This window comes from Harpegnathos saltator, unplaced genomic scaffold (assembly GCF_003227715.2).
Source record: "Harpegnathos saltator strain DR-91 unplaced genomic scaffold, Hsal_v8.6 scaffold18, whole genome shotgun sequence".
Lineage (NCBI taxonomy): Eukaryota > Metazoa > Arthropoda > Insecta > Hymenoptera > Formicidae > Harpegnathos > Harpegnathos saltator.
Genome location: NW_020229961.1, coordinates 477638 through 490600, shown reverse-complemented (window position 1 = coordinate 490600; position 12963 = coordinate 477638). Strand labels below are relative to the sequence as shown.

Here is a 12963-nt window from a genome sequence, read left to right as displayed (position 1 = left end):
CGACGACGACGACGACGACGACGACGACGACGACGAGTTCAGCCAGCACCTCGCTTGTCCGCCCACGGTCCAGTGCACTGTCATTTGTAATGCGGATTCACATACGCGTGTCGTTGGCAGTGCCGGTGTTGATGATGATCGATGCCACCACCACAGCAATCTCGCGATGCCGAGTTGCGACTAGGAATTTGGAGTTGCTGCTGCTGCTGCTTCACTGACAAGCACCGTCAATGTTTGATACTGATGATGATGATGATGATGATGATGATGATGATGATGATGATGAGGATGACGATGATGATGATGATGATAACGATGACGACGAAGCCAACGACATCGAACACTGCGACGACGTCGCTGGTGGGCTGTCTCGCCTCGCCTCTCCTCGCGTCGAGACGCTTGTTTACACGGCACCGTTCAGTCGCTTCTCACATTCCTCGTCCACGACGCAACCTTCTCGTTATTCTTCTCTCTCTCTCTCTCTCTCTCTCTTTCACCCTCTCTCCTCCTGAGACACACCGCTTGCTCTCGTTCTTCGTCTCACGGATACGAAACTCGCGCACCCGAGCTGATGGATCATCCTCTCTTTCTTCTTGACCCGACTACTCTCTCTTCCTCCTCTTCGTCGTCGTCTACCTCTTGTCTTCTTTTCTTTCTTTTTATCTCTCTCTCTCTCTCTCTCTCTCTCTCGCCCCCTTTCTCCGTCCACCGCTCTCTTCCTATCGAGATACCTCGCCCACCCGCGCGACTGCCCTTGCTCTCGCTCTTTCTCTATTTATCCTATCTTTCGCAGGCAGATACTCGCGCGAGCAGAAAGCGACTTCCGGGGCACCTTCCTCGCCGATGACGACGGTGCGTCCGCGCGCGCGACACACTTCCCACTTTTCCTCTCCTCTCCCGCGATTCGCCGTCGCCTCTCGCGTTCTTCCTCCCTCCCTCTCTCTCTCTCTCTCTCTCTCTCTTTCTCTCACTTGCACGCGCACTTCGCACGTACAACTGTCGGACGCGTGCGCGCGCGCGCATACACGCACACGAACGCCGCGCGGAGCACAGCAAGAGCGTACCTCTTTACGTTGTCGTCGCCGCGTTGACCGTTTTTCCGTTCGCCGTTATTCCCTCTCGCTTCCTCGATCGCGTAACCGCTCTCTCACGGGTCGTACGCGAGCACGCACCGCACACAGCGCGACGGCTCCTCGCGACCGAGCACTCAGAGGCACTCGCTTCCCCGGATTCCTGTCGTGGGCGTACGACGGCGCGAGTGCCCGTGTAGACGACGGCTGAGCACTCGCCGCGACACACGGTGACACACGAGAAAGCTGCGGAGACGTATTCGGCGCAGTCGACGCACTCGGGGACGCGCTCCGAACGCTCCAGCCGGCTCGCTCGATGCCGCCGCCACCTCGCGGCGGGTCGCGTTACTCACGCACCGCAGTGGCGCGAAATACAAAGTCCCGCGAGAGAGCTGCGCGCGATGCTCCGTTGCGACGTTCGTCGGTGTCTCGCTGCTGGCTGGCTCGGGATCTCACGTGGAACGGCCGCGTGGGCAAACGAAAGAAGCAATTTGCCTGTCGATTCTGTGAAACTGCTGGAGGAAAGCACACCGCAGCACGTTACCCGCGTTACCATCCGCGTACGCTTTCCGTGGCGACTTGCAGCTTCTCCGGTGGAACGACAGTCGCCGAGAGGACGTTAGCGCGCGGCGAATTTCTCGAGACTCGCGCGAGAAGAAATCGCCGACGCGTTGCCGCACGTTGTATCGTTGTATTTAATAGGAACCAAATAGGTCGGCACGAGGCGGACGCCCGGAGGAGGGGGAGAGAGAGAGAGAGAGAGAGAGAGAGAGAGAGAGAGAGAGAGAGAGAGAGAGAGAGTGAGAGGGGGCTATACGGAGCATGGAAAGAGCCCGTCGAATGTATTGACGTACCTGCGTGTCCGCTCGTCTCTGCGAAGCGTCTCTGCTGAGGGGAACCGGTGGCGCCCTCGGTCGGTCAACCGCACTCGCTAGCATTCGATGGACTCCCGCGCGATGTCGTAAAAGGTAATATAACACGACGAGGGGAGGCTTCGAGGCGCGCGCGTCCGACGCGCGATCTAAATGTGCAACGGAAATGATGCTTCTTTCGTAACGTGTTTCGCCGTGCGGCGGTACGAAGCGCTCGCTCGCGCTGAATCGAGCAGCGATTCAGCGATGCGCGAGATGCGAGTGGGCTTCGCCCAGAGAGAGAGAGAGAGAGAGAAAGAGATGCAAAATCCAACTATATACGCGCGCACGACCGCTACCGGCACGTCTCGCGCGACTGATTCATCAGACTAATTGTAAGTTTCCTCGCGTGATTAACGCCTCGCGCACGATGAGCTGTCTGTCGAGAAACGTCCAAGGCTCGCCGTCGCGACGCGCGAGAGCGTCCACTCTTGCCTTTCCGCGGCAAACTTCACGCACGGACGCTTCGTGCGCGTGTAAAGGTCGCGGCACCGGGGAGAGACGAACTCGCGGAGCGGCCGCGCGGACCCGGACTCTCGCCACTGACTCGCGGAGTTCAGCTTCAGGAGTTCACCACTCGCGCGAGATGCGAGCGATGACGCGGTGCGCGCCTTCAGGAAGAGTCGATGCGCGGGCAAGCCGGCAAGACGCCAAGACCAGCTCTCTCGGCGGCCGCGCTTTCCGGTCCGCGTTTTATAAATACTGCAGACAGAGCAAACAGTGCACCGGACACGGCAGACCCTAGTCGCGGGTGAACGAGAGGGTGTGCGCGGTGCGCGCTCGCGTCCGAGGGTGGAGAGAGAGAGAGAGAGAGAGAGAGAGAGAGAGAGAAAGAGAGAGTTCTCGGGAGAGGAGATCTTCCGTCACACGTGGAGGCTCCAGATACGCGCGTCTCGCCGACGTTTATCACCGGCGACAGTGTCCTCTCCGTCTGGCCGGTCTTGGCGGAGCGACGTGTGCGTGTGTTCGTGTGTGTGTATGTGTGTGTGTGTGCGTGCGCGCGCGCGTGTGTTTGCTCTCTTGGCCGTCGTCTTCTCGGTGTATTCGGTGTCTCGTGCTCTCGTGGTGCCTGATGAATGCTCGCGGTGCGTTCCCCGCGGAACGTGAACGTGAGACGCGCATTCGCGACTTCTCGCGTGAGCGCAGTTTCTCGCAGCAGTTTCAGCGCTCCGGCTCCTCGCTCTCGTTTCTGCTTCCGAGTCGGCCCAGCACGCGGAGAGACGGCACAGGCCGCTTACATAAATAACGACGACGCGCCCGATTCGTTCCGCGTGCGAGCCGCATCAGTAAGTAAGTTCGCCGTCCGACGAGATCGAGCGGGAAGTACCTCGATGTCTTCGCGAAGAGTCATTTTCCGTCCGGCGAACCTCGCACGTTCGTGCACACGCGACAACGTCCGGTCTCGGCGGCGGAGGAGGGAGGAGGGGGGGGGGAGGATCGCGAATAAAGCAAACATGATTAAATGAAGCGCGATCTCTGACGAGATCGCTGACGCATGCCTGCTGCATTTTTTCAAGAACTCAAGCTCAAACGAGGCAGCTCGTCGAAGCTCTTCTCGCGTCGTGAATCTTGGAAATATATTCTCAGCGCGAGTAAACAAATCGGGCATGTCCTTTAACAAGCTGTTATTCTCAAAATGTTGCAACGCGCCTGCATCAGCTCTGCGTCAGCAGCACGCGCGTAATCGCGTCCGCTTTTGCTAGAGACGTTACGGAAACTTGTTCATATTCTATCTATTGTCGATGGCGCGTTTTGCCAAAATAATATGTACACGGCGTGCGTTTCGCCGCTGAGATTCGCGACCTCTCTCTCTCTCTCTCGCTCTCGCTCTCGCTCTCGCTCTCGCTCTCGCTCTCGCTCACTCGCTCGCGCGCCCAGAGCTTTGCGCAACAATTGTACACGGCACAAAAATACTAGCCGGCGTCCGGCTGCGTGCAGCGACTTCGCTGTTCGCGCGCGCGACAGCGCGCAATTTCATCCCGCTCGTTAACGGCACTTCTCGTCGCGAGCGGCGATATATTATATCGCCGACGATCGCGCCGATCGCCGCGACGCGGCGCGGCGCGGCGCGGCGCGGCGGCAGGATATTACCGGACGGATTTATTTCGATCGAGCCGTTCCACTTCTCAGCCGAGCGCCGCCGAGCGTCGTCGGGGAGCTCGATTCATCTCGTTTCGTCGTGCACGTGCGTCCTCGCGGATGACGCGGATCCGTTCGTCACGGATACGTCGGGCGCGCGGGTCGTTCTTGCGAGCCCGGGCGAGTTTCGCTCGCAAAAAGCCACCATCGGCGAAGCCGACGGAGCGCTTTTCAAGCCGCTTTTTTTCCAACGCTTCTTGCAGACTCGGACGCTCTCGGCCGCGCCTGCGGACACGCGTGCGGAATGCTCCTCCGCGCTTTTCTCCGGAGGGAACGATGACCGGTGATACTGCGAAATCCATAATCCAGCGTCCAACGGCGGCCTGCATTGACTCACCTGCGGCGGCAACGGCCACAGATTGATCCGCGCCGATTGATCGGCGGCACCGGCAGACCTCGTTCTTTGCTTACACTCGACAGCGCGGTGGAGAAAGCGCCGCGGAGATCATCGAGATGAGCGGGATGAAGAAGGCGATCGGCGGCTCCATTCACAGGATACGGGAGTTCGAGCTCGAGAAGGTATATAATGATCTCTCCGTTCCAACGCGCCTTGTCGCCGTCACCGCGCCGCAATCGGATTTTCCTTTGTGCGTGCGGCCATTTCCCCGAGGTCTCCCGGCGCTTCTCTCTCTCTCTCTTTCTCTCTCTCTCTCTCTCTCTCTCTCTCTCTCTCTGCTCGCGAATGAAGCTAAACAGCCGACACGGCCGCGCCGCGGCAGCCGTCTCGTTTTCCAGCCCCGAGACATTGAGTGCCCGAAATAGTATTCGCGAACGAGGCAGCATTTCATTATACTCGCTCGACTAACGGCCATTCTCCCGCCTGGCAGTGCACCAATGTTTCCCTAACGGTGGATCCGTGACGAGACTGCGTTCACGACCGTGACTCGCCGCGTTGTTCGCGAACTCACCGCAAGTGCATCGCGTCGCGATGCACTTTGCAATTAGCGCGGGACCGGGCGGACCGCTTCCGCTGCGACGCGCGAGCATAATTCTCAGCGGTCTGTTACAATTATTGATCGCTTAAATAAAACAGACGCGTAACGTCGCGCTCGCGATATCCCAATTACGGCTGCTTAGAAGCAGGGCAAAGAAGATTGATTCGATCGACGTGACGATGTGCGAATCGAGCGAGTGCGTCGAAGGAATTATCGTTCCTGACGGAGCAAAATCCGTGTCCCCGCCAGCGGGAATTCTCTTTCTCTTTCGAGCTCGTTTGGCTCGTTCATTGTGGCGTGTCGTTAATTCGATCAATCTTTGTCCTCGTCGCGCGCGCGCGCGCGCGCGACGACGACAAAGATTGTAGAAATCGTGTCGTCGAAGCAGCAACGAGAAGCTTCATCAATGTTACATATTGTACATTCGCGATTCCTCAGTCCCGGACGTCACGATTCTCGCGAATAATTTCGCGGCCACCACTGGGTCAAAGGACTCTGCGCTCCAACGCAGGACGATGCTCGGAGGGAAGCCGTCGTCGCCGCGTGTCCCGCGCTCGCACTCGTTGGGATCGGAACGCGCGCGCGGTACGAAGCGTGCGTCTGTGTAAAAATAGACGTTGCGTGGAGATCGGCATCGGGCGGTCGTCGCGTTGTACTCGGCGTGCAGCGGCATGTTACGCGCATCGTCGCGCGCGAGCGTTCGCTTCGAATAAGCCGCGCCTCGCTCGTGACAGCGCAACGTGTGTTTGCGACAGACCCCCTCGTCCCCCGAGGAAGATCGTGCTCCGAAGTTGCCGCGAAACGTTGCCGCGTAGCATCGTCGTGAGCCGAGAGAGAGAGAGAGAGAGAGAGGGGGAGAGAGAGTAGCGTCTAACAACTTCATTATCGGCGGGTTTGACGACCATCAGCGATCCCCCGTCGATCACAGCGCGCCGTCATGCACGGCACCGTGTGGAAGACTAACCGTTTTCTGGAACAGGTGAACCTGATCGACGAGTTCGACATCCTGCAGATCGTCGGCGAGGGATGGTTCGGCAAGATCCTGCTGACCGAGCACCGCAGCACGCAGACCGAGATGGTGCTGAAGGCGCTGCCGAAGGCCTACACCGGCATCTCGGATTTCTTTCGGGAGTTTCATTATGGCTTACATCTGGCGGCTCACAGAAACATCATAACCACTTACGACGTGGCTTTCGAGACGGCCGGCTTCTACGTTTTTAGCCAGGAGTACGCCCCGCTCGGTGAGAGAATTTTTACGAGGCCGCGCACGTGTTGGCGGCCTTCTTCTTCTTCTTCTTCTTCTTCTTCCTCTCTACTATTCTCTACTACTACTACTACTACTACTACTACTACTACTACTACTACTACTACCACCACCACCACCACCACCACCACCACCACCACAACTCTTCTTCCTCTACTTCTCCTTTACCCGAGTCAGATTAACAGGCACGTCAGAGCGTGATTCGAGTTACTCGGGAGCGCTCGAGGTGCGATGCTCTTGGCGTGCAAAATATTCGTATTGTCGTCCGCGAGTTCCTCGCTCGTTCGCGTTACCGTCGTCGATTTTCAGGCGACCTCACGTCGAACGTGACGGAGACGGGGCTGGGCGAGCTGCACGCCAAGAGGGTGGCTCGGCAGCTCGCCGCCGCGGTGCAGCACATACACAGCCGCGAGCTGGTGCATCGCGACATCAAGCTCGACAACATACTCGTGTTCCGGAGCGACTTCTCGCGGATCAAGCTCTGCGACTTCGGCGAGACCAGGCGGGTCAATACAGTGGTGCGAAGGCACAACGAGTGGCTGCCGTACTCGCCGCCCGAGGTATTGCAGATCGACACTGACGAGACGTACAAGTAATTATACTCTGTGATTGACCATTGAATTGACAGTTTGCTGCTTTGCATCGCGATTCAAGTCGCGCGATTAGATGCCTGGGAGGAAGAAGAAGTATGGAGGAAGTACACGGAGTAAGGTCGAGTAAACCCGTTCTTCTCTTTTTTTTTCCCTTTTTTTTTTTGTAAACAGCGTCTGCCTTCAAGGTTGCCATGTTGAGGATGAGTTCTCGCGAGATTAAACACGAGCGCTCGATTTTACTCTGAGCGTTCACTCCCCAACGCATGTTCGTGCCTTTCTTCCTCGACACCCTGTATACGCACGAGCGAGATTTTGGTCGGTTGTCAAGTCCTCGCGCGGAATGGACTTTCTCTCTCTCTCTCTCTCTCTCTCTCTCTCTCTCTCTCTCTCTCTCTCTCTCTCGTGCGTCGTAATGAATGATACCTACGTGCAGATCGGCCACGGCCGCCAGAGGTATACATTCTAACGACGACGCGGCGACTTTCAGAGCTCGCACGTCGCACGACGTCTGGCAATTCGGCATTGTCCTATTTGTCTGCCTGACCGGATGCCTGCCATGGCAAAAGGCGGCGTCGGACGACCCACGGTACAGCAGATATCAAAACTGGCACAACGCGACGCTGAACATCGCCAAGAAACCGAAATTATTTCAGCTGATCAGCTCGCGGGCACAGAGGTGGGTATCCGCCGAGGAGCGGCGAGCTTGCGAATTAAGCGCCGCGTCTCTCAGCGCGCATTCCAATTACGATCCAATTCGATCGGCCGCTGGCTATTCGATCGCGCTCCGCTCGCGCGGTAAACAAATTTGTTTCAACATCGCGTCTAATTAGCGCCGCTGGTCTCGCGTGACTCGCACTATTCCTCATCGGCGAGTAATCTCCGCATCGTGCTCGTGCCGTTTTGTGTTCCCCGAGCGCGATTATTAAAGAATGATCCGTAGACTGTCACCTTCATTTTCTTTCGCCAATTTGCCAAAGAATGTTCAAGAGGCTGCTGGACCCGAAGGCTGACAAGCGACCTGTTAGCGTGTTGGAGGTGAACAAATATTTAGAGGACAGATGGCTGGCGAAACTCGGGGCCGAGAAAGCACTGAACGGTGGGTTGGCTGCGCATCGCGCGATATTCATACGGCGATTCACGCTACGGTGTGTGTGTGTGTGTGTGTGTGTGTGTGTCGCGATTTCTCAGCGACGTTCCTTTTTAAATTCGCAGGCGGCGCCGACGAGCGGGACGAGCTCTGCCCCTCCATGTACAGCTTCCACAGTTCCTTGGAGGAGAAGAACCAGCTCCTCCACACGCTCACCACGTACGGCATCGAGACGACGGTGGACCGGTCGAAGAAGAAGGACCGCATCCGCGAGTGGATACAGTCGAGCGCGATCGTCGAGGAGAACGAGGAGGACGAGTCCGAGGACATGTACGAGGACTCGGAGTTCTACGAAGAAGAGAACTTTGACGGCAACGAGAGCGAAGAGGCCGAGCCGGTGCCCATGAGGGGTAGACACTTCCCGGAAAGGCGTCCGAGCGCGGCGACGAACGAGCACCGGAAGAGAAGGCCCAGCAGGCCCGGCCCGACCCCGTCGCGAGGCAGACTGCCGGTCGAAAGGAAAATACCCTTCGCCCCGCGAGTGGCCGAGGAGCGTGAGACGATCGCGCGGTTCGCCAGTTTCCCCAACGGCGACCCGAACTTGGCCACCGCCGCGAGGAACGGCAACGACCAGACTCACGAGCGCGCCGTGGTCACGTCCCCCCCACGAGGGGCGACACCCTCCGACGCGCCGTCGATGACGACGGCGACTCGTCTATTCGCGAATGATAACGGCCAATCGTCCGTGCCGAGCGCCAACGTCCGGAACGCGAAGGATCTTCACGCAGCCGACAAAGCTCCGGCGGCTGCAGCCGGGTTACCCCGGGCCGGAGTTTTCTCGGGCGAGCAACCGTCGCCGAGCACCACGACGGGCCCGGCTGGCAACGACAGCGGGCTGAGAGTCTCGCCGACGAGCCCGCAGATCCCGGCACGGAAAAATCGCGCTCACACCGCGCCGTTCTTCGACGCGACGACCGCCGAGACTCGAGCGGAATCGACGCGGCGAGCGCAATCAGCTACGGTCCTGCGGAGCGCGGACACGGACGAGCCGCCTCGGTCGGCGCCGAGCAAGACGCCCGTCGCGTCGCCGCATCCGACTACCAGACGATCGGACGTCGTCACGTCGCCGAGGACGGCGAGGTCGAGCTTGCAAGCTCCACGAGGCGTCGCCGCGCCGCCGGTGACGAACCTGACCGAGCCTCCGCCGAGTAACAGCGCTCTTGCCGCGCGAGTCGACGGCTCGCCGCTCGCGCCGGTGACAGTCGCCGTGCAGGTCGCGACGAACGCGCTCACCATGTCGAGCGCGTCGCACCTGGTGATGCAGAGCTTCAACGCTCTGCAGGGTATCGCGAGCGGCGCCGGCGCCGGCGCCGGCCCGCCGATGAGCGCGGCGAGCAAGACAAGCGGCTTCGGTCAACTACGAGCCAACGAGGAGGTGACCTTGAGCTACGGCAAGGACGCGTACGAGCATTACGGTATCGCTCAGGGAGCCATATTGCCGATAAGGGTGGACATGATGAGGCAAGACTCCACCGGCAGCGGCAGTCGATCCGTCAGCAACTGAGGGAGCGCAGGAACGTGTCGGGTTGTGTTCTCGAGACTGATGGTAGCAGCCATCAGATATGGCCTTCGCCGCGAGCTCACTCGGGCGTCGTCGTCGGTGGACACTCGTCGGAGGTACAGCCAGGATTTGGCGGGAGCTCTCTACTCTGAGCGCTCTCCGAGAAGAAACTCTACGCCACTCGGAGAATCGACGAAGAGACACGAACGGAGCAACGTCGCGGGATAGTCTCATCAGTGGATCAGTCTCTGCGGCGATGTCGCGAGGTTCGCTGAAAGCGGATCGCTCTGGAGGAATCACTCTCTCAGGGGCTTACACTCCTCGAGACGAGAGGAGACGTCGGCTGCGACGCTCGAGTACACGAAATAGAGCGAGAGCGTTTCAACGAAACCGGCCGCTCGCGCGTTCGGCCGGCCACACCGCAGGCACGTCGATTATTTTCAAGGGACATTTATATCGCGCCACGTGTTGCTCGCTCGACCGAGCATAACGAGATAAAATTAGCGCGGCGCCTCGCAAGACTCTCGCACCATGCGAGAGACCGTCCCCGAGGCGGTTAGCTGCAGCCGTTATCGAGCCGTGAGACACGCTGCGAATTCTCATTGTCTCAACGTGACGAGACAGAGAGAGAGAGAGAGAGAGAGAGAGAGAGAGAGAGGGCTTTTTCATGCGATTCGGTTGACTCCCTCGCATCGAATGCGACTCGCTTCGATAGACGTGACTTATGCTGCATTGAGGCAGTTGTCTCGCGACAATATCATCGAAAAGTTTAGCCGCACGATACGATGGAGTCGAGAACGACTTGGGTGACGATAGAAGTAGGTGCGTACACTACCTCGAAGCGCATCGTGCCAATGATACGTTCAACGCTCGGTCTCTTTCCAGTTGCGCAAGTAGTTGAATAATATCCTAGTTGTCATGCGATCCAAGTCACTGCGGACTCCCCCCGGAGAAATTTATTTATTTCACACCTGCTACGACTGCCTTGTTATCATCTCTTATGCTCTCCGCTCCTCTTTCTCTCTCTCTCTCTCTCTCTCTTTTTAGTCGGTCAATACAGGCTCCGCGAATTCGGAGAGGATGCGATGTACCTAACTGAACGCGTAAGCGCAAGGCCAACATTTTTGTACGTTAGTATAGTAATACCGCGTCACCTCTGAGAGGTAACGCACGGTTGCGTATTGTTCCTTTTTCATATTGAGAATTTGCTCTCGTGAAGCGACGGATTGCACTGCGACTCGGCATGACGCAATTCCGGGCGAAACGTATCGTCCGGTATACGCGATACGATTTGTCTCCGGTGGCGATAATGTTTCACGGAGACGCACGAAGCGTTTGAATAAATCATACGCGATATCATATCAGACGTACGTTCTCGCCGTCGAGAGTACGTTACCGGAATGGCGGATTGCCTCGCGCGGTTGACTCGCGGATGTTCGCCGCGGACCGTTCGCACGAATGGCCATATTTCATTGTAGCTGCCTCGCTTTCGCGAAACGGGATAACAAAGAGAGAGATCGGCGATCGATCGCCGCGATAAGCGCGTGATATGCGCGAATGATTCTCTCCGCAGCGTCGAGCGACACAACGGTCGTTTATTATAATCGCCGATGCTCTCGCTCGGAGCTGATGGTGCTGGCACGGCGGGGTTAATGCGCACCGCGCGCCGGTGTCGTTAATTAGTCATTCAAGGTGTTCGATGTCGCTTGATTTACGAGCGACGAGAGTCTGACTTAGATAAGCTCCCTTCGGCGGCGAAACTCCGCCTAAACTCCGACGTCGCGACTATTATCGTCGCACGAGGAGCAAGGACGACGCGACGTGACGACGACGACGACGACGACGACGACGACGACGAAGAGAACGAAGGCGAGAGCGGGGGGGGGGGCGAGGTAGCGACACGGTAGCGCGGCGGAGGGCCGACGAGGGTGCGCGTTTGGCGATGTGGAAATAATTCCTGGGTGGTTCGTGGCACGAATTAATTAAGAGATACGTAAGTAGCGCATATTGCGCAGGAGACGCAATTACCGCCATCTTTGACGCCGTGAGGAACGCGGCAACGTGCGAAAGATATGGAGAGGACCGCGAAGGTAGTTTGTTGTTTATCGTCGGGGCTAACGGGCGGAATATTACGACGCGGCTCGGAAACTTCTCTGACGCGCGCGCGCGCGCGCGCGTTAATTAGTGTTCAAGCCGATGTTACCCGTGGCGCGCGGCGATAAGCTCGCTAATTTACACGATTTTTCATCGCAAGCCCGAGCGCGACTACGCCGCGCTGTCATTATCGACTCGCTCGTACGAGATTTCACGATCAGCTAACGTCGTTAGCTGCCGCGTCTGTTTTCTTTTATCGCCGTCGCACTGATATCGGTTCACGGTATCGGCTTACGGGGGTCGAATAACAGCCGACAGCTCGGAATCACGCGCGCGCATTAGCTGGGAAATTCCGCGAAAGCCGCCGAGCAGCGACGTTTGTTTTCGAGCGAGGCGCGGCGGCGCTTCGCTCGAAAAGAATCTCGCCGGTCCGCGCGCGACGGAAACTTGCGATACTTCTTTCTACTCTGTTACCCTAGATAGTAGTCTGCGCTTTTTGTGTAGCGACGCATCGCGCATGCCGCGCGCGCGCGAACGCGTGTCATGACAGCAGCGCACGCGAGCGGCGCGTGCGACGCCGAGAAAAATGGTTCCTGTTTCACCTCCGTGCGTAGATTTCTCACCGAGTTTCTCACAGCCGTGCGAAGTTTTGGAGAACTCGGTCCTTTGTCGCCGAGCCGTCGTTCACCGATAGAAGAGAAGCACCGCTCAACATTGTCGCGGGCCGCGGTGTCCATCCGGAGGGATTCGCCGCTCGCCGATATCTTCACGCAGGGAAAGTCGTAGCGACGTCGGACGTCTGAAAATGCGTTGTTGGAAAGCTCGCGTCGTCGCGAGGCAATCCGTCGTGAGCAGCGAGGGATCGTTTCCTGGACTCGTCGTCGAATTTCGCGCTCTTCAGCCGAAGGCAATCGGTGGAGAAGAACGAGACGAATCGCATCGTAGACGATATAATTTATCATAGCGCAGGAGTGAATTGTAATTGAATTTTTACGAGCTGTTCCAGTTTATTATTTTTCCCTCGTGTACCTCGACTTGTACGAGTGTATGAAGAGATCCACGACGATCCGGCCGGTTGTTTCGTCTTCACGAAGAGAATCACTCTGCGGAACGCGCCGCACGAACCGCGCACCGTTGCGAGTGTCGCAAATTGCTCACCAGCGCTCGGATGGAATCTCGAGCGGACTCGTGAAAACTTAACAGCGCCGGTCACGCGCGTTGGCTCTGTGTCGCGACGCTTCGCTAGCCTGTAGGGCATCCTCGTGGCGGCAACGCGCGCCGGTCGATCGATTATATCTCGATGTAACGT

At 58.0% G+C, this 12963-nt stretch overlaps 1 protein-coding gene across 2 annotated transcripts; it reads left to right on the top strand.

Annotated features, from left to right (window-relative positions):
* Positions 1–2228: 2228 nt before the first annotated feature.
* On the top strand, positions 2229–12424 carry LOC105191427 (serine/threonine-protein kinase par-1). Of its 2 annotated transcripts, none has more exons than XM_011154834.2 (7): positions 2229–3267; positions 4324–4639; positions 6035–6296; positions 6629–6911; positions 7400–7588; positions 7890–8008; positions 8125–12424. In XM_011154834.2, the coding sequence occupies exons 2-7, from the start codon at positions 4574–4576 to the stop codon at positions 9561–9563; spliced, it is 2358 nt and encodes a 785-aa protein (XP_011153136.2). In that variant the 5' UTR covers positions 2229–3267; positions 4324–4573; the 3' UTR covers positions 9564–12424. The 2 variants fall into 2 exon arrangements, with proteins under 2 accessions (XP_011153136.2, XP_011153126.2); XM_011154824.2 differs by having other exon boundaries at positions 2229–3271.
* The last annotated feature ends 539 nt before the right edge of the window (positions 12425–12963 follow it).